The 10829-nt window shown below is 35.3% G+C and overlaps 1 protein-coding gene across 1 annotated transcript; it reads left to right on the top strand.

The window, feature by feature from the left end:
• The first annotated feature begins 342 nt into the window (after positions 1-342).
• Positions 343-10777, top strand: LOC150101063 (U20-hexatoxin-Hi1a-like). Its single transcript, XM_090401422.1, has 4 exons — positions 343-484; positions 5866-5899; positions 7564-7791; positions 10489-10777. The coding sequence occupies exons 1-4, from the start codon at positions 458-460 to the stop codon at positions 10644-10646; spliced, it is 447 nt and encodes a 148-aa protein (XP_090257548.1). The 5' UTR covers positions 343-457; the 3' UTR covers positions 10647-10777.
• Positions 10778-10829: the final 52 nt, after the last annotated feature.

The raw sequence follows: 10829 nt of genomic DNA, 5'->3' as shown, positions 1-10829 counted from the left end.
TGCCCCCCCCCCTCTGGGTGCGCCACTGACCTTGACAAATTAGATTCAGTCTTCCCAAACACGTGCCATAACAAATATCTGGACCCTGGATTTTACTCGTTAAGAAATTATCACTCTGGCAGTATTATGAAAAATATTATGTCTGATATATTCTAATCATTTAATTAGAAAGTATATGTACATGTGGTCAACAGAAAGTGATAAAGTAACACACGCGTGTTACCAATACGATAAGTAAAGGAATGATAAGCGCTTACTCACAAGAACTGTGACGTCATGAAAGGAAATTAGCACTCGCGATGCTGACAAAGAGAGGAAATGTCTCATGGAAGTGGTTTAAACAAGTTTTTTGAGGGTCACCTTCACCATGTGAAAGGAATATAAAAGGAGGTGCGAAGAAGGCTGGCCGACGACAGTTTCTTTTGATTTTGTCAGATTACTAAGAAATCTTACAAGTATGATGAAGCTCGTAGGAGGAATCCTGGTGAGTACTCTTTGCGAAAACAGTTTATTTCAAACAGCATTCTATTTCTAGTAGCGAACAGTTTATGTACAAACGATTATTTTTATAATGGCGGCAGTAAAGCTTAACCTATTTTGTCGACTACTATTAATTAATGAACGGATCTAAATTTGTTGTAAAAAAGTATCCTGTGGCGGTCTTATTGTGCACAATATACGTAATCAATGTACGCAATATACGTAATCAATGCAATACAGGTACTAAAATCTAACAAGGATACTCTCTGGTTTGTACGTTTTGTGGAATGAAAAAAATAAAGTTTCCGGATAAAAAAAAAAAAAAAACCTGCTGTCCCAACATGAGAATAACTAGCCTTCAGATAAATATCTGTTATAAAAGTTTTTTGTGTCACCTAGATGAGATTCAAATCTAGGTCAACAACGGGAATCGTCTCTATCGACTAATCCAAGGAGGCTCACTCGTAACCACTTATCAGAATTCGTTCTAAGTTATTGTATTTTTAAAATACGACATTCTGCAACTCTTATTTCAGGATAATCCTATTCAGAAATGATCACAGTATCCCAAATTAAGTATATTAATATTAATAAACATCAGGAAGCAAAAGAAAACATCAATGCCTTTTGATATTATTAAAAAAATTTACAAAAACTGAATATTTTACTACTGAATTCCTGAATTAGCTAAGTTTTATGCAAGGCAAACACCAGTTAAAGGAGATTTTTACATGTTGATTATTACATCAAAGATACTGAAATAAAATTAACACTAAGGAAGTAAATCATAACAAACTTCAACACCAGATTCCCTTCCTGTACTCCGGTATGAAACCTCTGCTTCAGTCTGTGTCTAGTCTTTAATATCAATATTCATTGCACTCCATCCTCTTCAGAAATGATCAAAGGATCTCAAATTAACTATATTAATATCATTAAAGGAAGTAAAAAAAAAAGCGTTGCCTTTAATATCATTAACGGCTTCCTTCTTACCACCTACTTCCTTCCATCTTACGCGTTTCTTTTCTAAGACGAGTTGGCACTTCATTATTACTCTCATAACGCGAATAGCACTTCGTTTTATAGTTACATTGGTTTCAACAATGGAGGCTCATATTTCCTCTTGTTGGGCTTTCCATTCTGTTTAACATGCATTTGAAATTTTCATTTATAACGATCATGTTTCAGTGCTATGTAATCACAATGGCCGTATAAAAAACTTCATTAGCGTATCCTCGATTAAAATTTTGTCCAGCTCGACTTCTACTTTTGTTTGAAGGTATCGCTGTAAACGTGAATCTCAAAGTCGAAAAATTGCCATGTTTTAACGGTGCCACACTGAGCGGGTTTAAATTCTTTAATTTCCACTATACACGTACGCACATGCAGAGGGATAAAAGATGGTAACTCATTACCGTGAGCCCTCTCACCCCGAAATAGAGATAAAAATTCTTTTACATGGGCATCATTTTAATCATTTGCCTTAAGAAAATAAAATTGAAATTACTATCACATGAACTCTTTTTCTTAACGTTGTTGGAAAATGTCATGACTAATGTTTTTATACTTCAATAACCAAGGATTGCAAAATCTCTTTTCTGTAGTTGTAATAACTTCCATGTCATCTGCATAATGTAAGACGATTAATGTTTACTGTTGTGGTTGTTGTTTTTTTCGGTTCAAAGACAGATTAATGGAAGAATTTACTAATGAAAAAATTTCATTAGTAATTTTTCAAAATTTCAAAGAGAGTAAGATTTCTTTCGTGCTCCTCTTTCAACTGGTATGCAGTTTGTTACTTCGCTAAACTAGTTTCGATTTCTGGTTCAAATAATCACTTTGTATAATTCGAATAATAACTTTTAATATCGATAAAACTGGAAAGTGCTGAGTAACTTACAAATTTAAGTTCAGAAAAAGGCAAAACAACACAGGATTTTCATCAGTTTTCTTCATAATAATCGATTAGTGAACACACACACACACACACACACACACAAATTGGCAACGTATGTATTCACTAGTCGAATTGTCAGTTTTTAGAGGGGGGGGAATGAATGCCCGTTTTGAAGTTTGATGTCACACCTCCATTTCAGAACAAATAATCAGGTTCAACATAAAAGGTCTCAAAACTTTAGCCAGTGTGCTTCCGAATTCAGCCCGTCTTTTCGAACCAAAAGGTACATTGTCAATGAGGTTTTCAAACGTATCAATTGGTAGATGCTTTCTCTCTAAATACAGTATGCTAGGCGCTACTAATTTTGTCTCCATAGCTAATAATTTTTTTAATGGCATTTTGGATTATTTAATGGATTGAAAGTAATGGCAAGAATGAAAAAGGAAGAAAATACCGATGACGCAGAATAAGGAATCATTAGGTGAGAAGCCTTGTAGTATGCGATAAATTTACAAAACTTAATAACTACTGATATTGGCAAAGTTCCAGAGAAATCAGTAGTCAGGACTGAAAATACTATGAAAGAAAGTTAACCTCAGTAGTAATGCAACAGTTCATTAAATGCAATTTATTATCTCATATATCAAAATAAGTGAGGAAATACTTGCGCTGAAGGTTGGCTGCTGACATCAATTTTTATTAATAGTATTTCTGGTGTTACTATCATGCTGCTCGAATTTCAGAGGGAAATTTACATTATACATTGTAATATATAAACTTAAATATTACATTTTGTAGAAAAATCCTCGACACAGCAAGGTAAAAGAGGAGGGAAGGAAGAAGAACTTACATTATGAATCAAAACATGCCGGCTAAGCAGTTGCTTCCGAATTACAACCAACTGCCTACACTGGCAATACCTCAGCTCGCTTTTTTTTTTTTTAATATGAGATGTCACTTATTTTAGATGAGATAGGCACAACTAGGCGATATCATATGTTGTGAAAAGGCATTTCATGTGGTCTTTTAAGCATTTTACTTATTCCCTCCTTTACTACTTCGCCTTCCATTTTGATCCGACTGCGCCGAAGTTCTCAGAGGGAATCTTAGGCAACTATAGAATTAAGTCGAAAATGGTTGAATGATGCAAACCTGTAGAGATGTCTGCGGAGGAAGCAGCCTACCGCGACTCTCGCCTTTCATTTAAGTCCTATTTGGGATAATTTTAGAGGACCTTAAATAAGATAAAGAACAACTATATTTCAAATTTGGTAGGAAATGGATTGGTTATAAGTAATTTGGATTATCTGACGGAGAAAAATACATATGAGCTTTTTAAGGGGAATAAAAATTAGATGAGATGTGATTTGAATACATTACGCCAAGGACGAGTGTCAGAATCTCATTCTGTAAAGAAGTAGTTTTATACGAGGTGGTCTGATAAGTTCTCGGCCTAACAATGAAAACACGAATTTATAATTTCAAAATAATTTTTATTTTTCAACATAATCTCCCTTAAGACTAATACATTTATTCCAGCGCCAGTATCCGGCCCCTGTAATGGTTCTCAGTAAGATCTGCAAAATATCCCTCTACAGCTGCAATCACCCCTTGATTCGAAGAAAAACGCTGACCAGCGAGGAAGAGTTTTAGCTTTGGGAAGAGATCTGGGGAATAAGGTGGATGTTCCAACAATTCATAGTGCAGATCCCTTAATTTTTTCCCATTGTCAAAACACCTTTGTGGGCGGGTGCATTGTCCTGATGACAGGTGATATTTTTCTTCTGCAAACCTGATCTTTTCTCACGAATTTGTTCGTCGAGTCTGGTTAAAAGATTGGAATAATATTCCCCGGTTACTGTTTTACCCTTTTCAAGATAATTAGTAAACGAAATGCCTTTAGCATCCCAAAACACCGATGATATGACTTTTCCTGCTGCTGGAACTGACTTTGTCTTCTTTGGCGTTGAACAGCCGGCTTCTGTCCACTGTTTTGACTGATGTTTGGATTCTGGTGTGTGAGACTTGGTGAATCCAAGTCTCATCCATAGTAATAAATCGACGCACAAAATCAGTTTTATTCTTGTTAAAAACACTCCAAGCACTGTTCGGAGATTTTCATGCGACTGCGTTTTTGATCTGCTGTGAGCAAGCGCCACACCCATATTGCACAAAGCTTTTTCATTTGCTATTCTTCATGCAAAATATATCCTGGTGTGTAATGGTGAATCCAAGTCTCATTCATAGTAATAAATCGACGCACAAAATCAGTTTTATTCTAGTTAAAAACACTCCAAGCACTGTTCGGAGATTTTCATGCGACTGCGTTTTTGATCTGCTGTGAGCCAGCGCCGCACCCATATTGCACAAAGCTTTTTCATTTACTATTCTTCATGCAAAATATATCCCACATGTTCTTTTGAAATGCCTATATTCTCAGATATTTCACGCACTTTGACTCGCCAGTCATCCAATAGCATATCGTGCGCCTGATTAATGATTTCTGGTGTTGATACACTTTTTGGATGGCCTTCACCTGGATCATCTTCGGTCAAGTTTAAACTCGTCAACCCATTTCTTAATTGTCGAAAACGAAGGAGAAGAGTGCCCATAAACTTTTATGAACTTCGAATGAATTTCTTTTGGCGTTAAACCTTCTTTTACAAAGAATTTTATAACCGCACAATACTCAATTTTATCCATTTCAAGGGATACTTGCTTCAGACAGCTGTATAAAACAAACTACTATCTAGTAGTTTGTTTTATATAGCAATTTCACATGGATGCTTATGACAGATGTACCAACTTAGAAAAAAAAAATCTTGCTGATAGTGTTGCCATCTATGGTCGAGGCCGAGAACTTTTCAGACCAACCTCATACGTAACCAGTTAGTTACTTGTCAGAAGGGTTATGCATAGTGGTAATAAGAACTATGGGGGGAAAAGGGAAAGGGAAAAAAAAAAGGAAAAAAATGTGTAACAGTAATCAGCTGAGGTCATGCAATACTCATGCTCTGGACAGTACTGTAGTTGTTCCAAAAAGAGAGAGAGAGAGAGAAAAAAAAAAGGCAAAATATCGTCCTAGATCCGGCATCTGACCTATATCTTCTATTATACAAGGACTTCCACCATATAAAAAGTCCTTTTACTGGGCGAGGGCATCTCCTAGATTCAGGGACGTTCAAATTCAGCTAATTCCAGGGGTTGTTTCTGACACAGGACTGTACTGTGTCAGAAACAAGACTATATGGAGATAACACAATGAGTTCGGTATTTACAATTTGAAATGTTCATAGTTTGAAGTAAATCACTTAAAAAATATGAATAGATAACAGCAAGTAACTCTTCTATCATTTGTCATAAACTTCATACGTCAAAAAAACTTTTTTCTTTTTGCAACTAATAAAAGTTGATTATATAAAAAAAATGTTAGCATACCGGTTTTGTTCGTAAACATTCAATGAGATAATTTCATTTTCTCCCATTAGGTTTTACTGGTTGTACATGTATGCGCAGATACAGGTAAGCATTGCTAATATGTTTTTTCTTCTTCTTATTATTATTATTATTATTATTACGTGGCCCCTCCAAGGATGAATCACGAGAAGGCACACCACGCAACTCGCAGACTGCAGTCTGCAGTAATTAAACCTCCAACTATAATCACATACACCGCCACGATCCCTCAAATAAACGTAGCGTCATCTATCGCCAGAAATAGTATTTTTGTCTGTAAATTGCGTGTGTATTATTTATTTTTAATTTGAAATTCCCTTAAAATGTAACGTAACCAAAAGTTGTAGTTTGCCGGCTAATCATAAACCCAACACTAACTACGGTTCTGAGCACAACTTGTCAGTAAGATTTCTACAGTTTGGCCAACAGTATGGGGATGGCTGTTATGCAAAAACACATTTTGACAGCGATCCTTCAAATCATTGGCTTCAGCTTTTCGCACAGCATCTAACTGCAAATAGGGACTGTTTTTCATGTGTCCCTTTCTTTAATGGTATTCAAGGACTGATGCTTTAATCCCAAAAAAAGTGTCAGCATCAACCTTTACCTGCTGGTAGCAGTGATCTCAACTTTTCTTCATAAAACAGGTCATACGTTTCCATCTAAAATCTGTCCTTGAATGTTCCTAGCAGGCAGTGATGAGTCCAAGTTTCGTCGCCAATGAAAATACGGTTCAGAAATAAGTCGCCGTCCTCACAATACTGATTCGAAAGACTGTTTTACAGTTCCCAAATGGTCTGCCCAACGTTCGTCCGTGACTTCTTTGTAATCCATAAACAAACTTGTAGAAGTTTGTTTATGGATTATTTCATATGCAGAACGCTTTATTAATAACCCTCAATCCTCCTGCAGTCTATAATAAATATTTGACCCTGTCAGTTTCTAGCAATTCTTGATGTGGAGCGACAGTCTTCGTCAGTAAACACTTTTTCGGCCATTTTTGTACATGTGAATCCACTCGCACACACTTCGCTCTAACAACACAGACAATGCTTTCTGATGTAAATATTCCAATGAATTTCTGCACCTGCCGTAAAAATCGAATCATTTCCTGTTCTTTTGATGCATGTAGTCAGGAAAGGATATGCATAGGCAATATGCAGTGTAAATGTCAAAGAATGAACGTTTCAAAAAAGAACCGATGAGGCTCAGACGGTTAAAACCAAATGGAATTGGACTTGAAATCCTAAAAAAGCAGCACAAATACAATGCAAAAATTCCACTATTCCGGGTATCTGTTTTGATTCGTGCACAAAACAACTCCGGGGAAATGTGGAGCAAGCTACGCATATTACTTTTAGAAGCTTAAATGTGTTAACTTAAACATCGCTTCGGACTATTTGTGTGTGTGTGATTTTAGTGAAGCAAAATACATGTCCATATTTTCAAAATTCATTCGTTTCACTTTGATTAATATGAAAAGAATGATTTTACGAGGACAAAAGTTTTATGTAAATTAACAAATCTTTGTATATTTCCTAATGAGATTTGCAAAAAAATACCTTCTTTTTCAATGTAACTTTTACTATCACGAACAATATTCACTTTTTTTTCATACATTTATATAAAGTATACTAAAACTATCTATGAGGATTTCCAATTTTAATAGGAGATTTAGGTACGTGTAATTCAAAGGAATCTTCCTTTAATTTTTTTCATTTTCGTTATAGAATGCCAGCGTCACCGGGAAAGAGAGTTGCGAATTAATTCTGAGCTAAATCTCATTCCGGAGTGTGATGAAAATGGTGATTATAAAGATATTCAGTGTCACCCACCAATGAAAAATGGAAATCGATTTTGCCAATGTTGGACGAAAGATGGAAATATAGAAACTTCTCCGTCCACCAAAACCAAAGCCTGCAAGTGCATTTTGGAACATAAAGAAGCAACCAAGCCTGGTTAGTTTAAGATTATTTTAATCCAGTTCTCATTCGCTTTAGATACTTTTTTCATTGATAAAAATAATAAAATATGAGTTTTTGAAATTATCCAATGAAACGCTATAATTTCGAGAAGAATCTCCTATTTCTAAGTTTCCATTGCTTAAGAAATCCGAATTCATTTAAAAGTGCAAATTACTAAATAAATAACATACTGTTCTCTTAATTACAGAGATAATGTGTGATAAGCTAAAGTTTGCGATAAGTAATACAAGGCACATGTTAATGGACTTCATATTGTTCCATGTTTCGATCTTGAACAGCTCCGCAGAAAGAAATCACACGACGTTAAGCTAGGACTTCGAGCGAACTATTTCATTAGTCCTTGACAAATATTGCACATACAACAGTCACGTTATCGTATGATGGTCGTTTTGATTATCTAGTGAATCACTTTAATTCTTTTACAGAACCGGTTGTCATTATTTTTTTTTTTTTTCCAACTTATAAGTTATCAGGTCAAGGATGACATTTCAATTATGCTTTCCACTATTTCTTTAGTTGAAGAACTGAGTGTCATATTTCGTATCCTGATACAATTTTTTCATATTTTTCATTTTCGAGCCATTATTTTCCTATAATATTATGCTCATAATCAGTAAAAAACCGTTATAATAATAACTCTTTAAGAAGTATCAACTCATTTAAAAATTGGGAAATATTTATCAGACAACTTGTTGTTGTGAGAATTTAGAACTCAATTTTCCCACGGAATTATCCATTTTAAGGCTTAAGAAATAATACAATGACTAGAGGATATTAATTTGACAAAACGTTAAGCTAAAAATTTAACTTTATGATCGGTGATCTATAATTGTAAAATGTAACAATAAATGTAAACCAACTTGCCAATAAGCTAATAGGCTAGTCATTCGTGTATCACACAAATTAGATAAAAAATAAATCCTCTAAATTCTTTTCATGCCCGAAGGAGTAAGCAGAATTCTTTTAGTCCTAGGTGTGAGAAATCTGTGTGCAGCAGGTTTTCACCTTTAGTCGTTACTGGTAGCGAGGGGATCGTACAAACCGACGATTTAGTTTTACTGGTGCAAGAGTATAGCAGACAAATGCTAACATTTCATATTCCTAGCCCTAAACAGTATATCCGTCTGAAATAATATGATTTCTATAGTGGCTTTTGGGAGTCGCAGGGTTAAAACGTTTCCGGAAATGGGGTAACAAAACTATTTGCCTTCACGAAACATCAGCTAAATCGGAAAGGTGCTCAAAAACGATCAAACAAAGGACTGGAATGAAGAATAATCAAACCATGTGGCGGTCTAACGTCATGGAAGCCTTATTACAAGAACACAAGTAACCTATTGATTACCTACTCTAACCAAATAATGGCATTAAATGTACAACAACAATAATAAAACAGAAAATAATATAATAGTGTTGATCACAATAAGGAAAAAAAGGCTCTTTCGGAGTTCTATAAAGGGCTTATTGTGAAGCCACGATTTTCAAAACAGCAGAGCTGACTAGTTTCTGAAAAGGTGAGATATCCCGGGGATTTAATCAGAGGAAAAATAACTCACGTTGCTTGTCTAAGAGGAGTAAGTGTGGTCCTAAGACAGTCTGTGAGGAACGAAATCGCCGTAATCTGAGAAGGCCTGTACGGACAGAACTTCATGTCTGCAGCAACTGACCAAAGCATTTAATGAAGGCTGTTCCGGACCCATATATCACCGAACTTTGCGCAAGGAGTTAAGAGGATCGGTACTGGCAGTCGCATCCCTATGCGGAAACCACAGTACTGTATTAAATAAAAGTTTCTAATTCGGTAGCCGGTATGTGTAGCATTTCCCAATTACTTAAAATTACTTATGTTTCTCTATAATAATGTTTTGCAATTTATTATTATTATTAAGAGAGGCCTCCAGGGAGTAGGGGACTCATCGAAGGAGGCCACATACAACACACACCATCTACCATACTTATTCTTGAATTCATTCACACTGCTTGCACTCATAACATCCAATGACAATCCATTCCGATCACGCACGCACCACCCTATGAGAGAAAAATTTAGCCCTCACCCCCTTCTTAGCGGCATTCATTCTCAGCTTCTTAGAGGCATCTAGTTGCAAATGTTACTTTTCGGCCTTCTTTTATTTATTTATTTATTACTTTTTAATGTGAATTCTACACAAGAAACGTTGGAAATCTCTCACACGTTTAGTACATTTGATGAGACTAAGGAGTACACTGAAATAATATTTGCCAACCTCTTCCAGTCAAATGATACTTTCTTAAAGAGACAAATCACTACATTTAAGAAAAGCCTTCATTCTTGCAGCTAACGGTTTTAACTATCTTTTTCGTTAGCGGATACTACATAATGAGATATCTCCATCCCACGCATCCTATATTTCATACTTCCAACATTTTCCTTCCTTTGCAATATAGAGACCAAATGAAGGTAAGGTGGATCAGTACTTCATTTGTGAGCACCTCATTATATTTTTATTAGTGATTATTTATTCACAAAATAGCTGTTTTTTTTTTAAAAAAAAAAAAAGTATATGGCAACCAGTTAAAAAAGTTTATGCACCAATCCATCACTGTTTTCATGACGTATTATATCTGATCCCAATTTACTATATTATAAGAAATTAAAAAAAAAAAATACTCATTGCTTTATTTACACAGGACAGCCAACAATTGGACGTTTCGTTCCATCCTGTCAAGAGAATGGAAAATACAATACCCAACAGTGCCACGGTTCCACCGGACATTGCTGGTGTGTGGATGAAGTAACTGGCCAGAATACCACTGCCCCAACAAGAGGACGTGTCTCCTGCTCTTAAATACTGAAATGCAACTTGTGTAATTTGCATTACACTTTAATTTCTGTTCTGTATGCTGATATATATGTTTATTGTTATTCTTTATGTTAAATTTTTTTTTCCTGGAATAAAATTATAAAATTACTAGTAAATGTTCATCACGTTGAAAACTGCACCGCGTACAAATACATTTATACAATAACA

Source organism: Typopeltis vanoorti, chromosome 12 (genome assembly GCF_054136105.1).
Source record: "Typopeltis vanoorti isolate ZY-2024b chromosome 12, IOZ_Tvanoo_1.0, whole genome shotgun sequence".
Lineage (NCBI taxonomy): Eukaryota > Metazoa > Arthropoda > Arachnida > Uropygi > Thelyphonidae > Typopeltis > Typopeltis vanoorti.
Note: the sequence above shows the minus strand (reverse complement) of the source record. Positions and strands in the feature narration are given on the sequence as shown.

Bases quoted from the DNA above. Each gene is read 5' to 3' on its own strand.
- LOC150101063 (XM_090401422.1), top strand. From the start codon at position 458: ATGATGAAGCTCGTAGGAGGAATCCTG. The intron at 485-5,865 runs GTGAGTACTCTT...TTCTCCCATTAG, and splicing joins AGCTCGTAGGAGGAATCCTG to GTTTTACTGGTTGTACATGT. The intron at 7,792-10,488 runs GTTAGTTTAAGA...TTATTTACACAG, and splicing joins TAAAGAAGCAACCAAGCCTG to GACAGCCAACAATTGGACGT.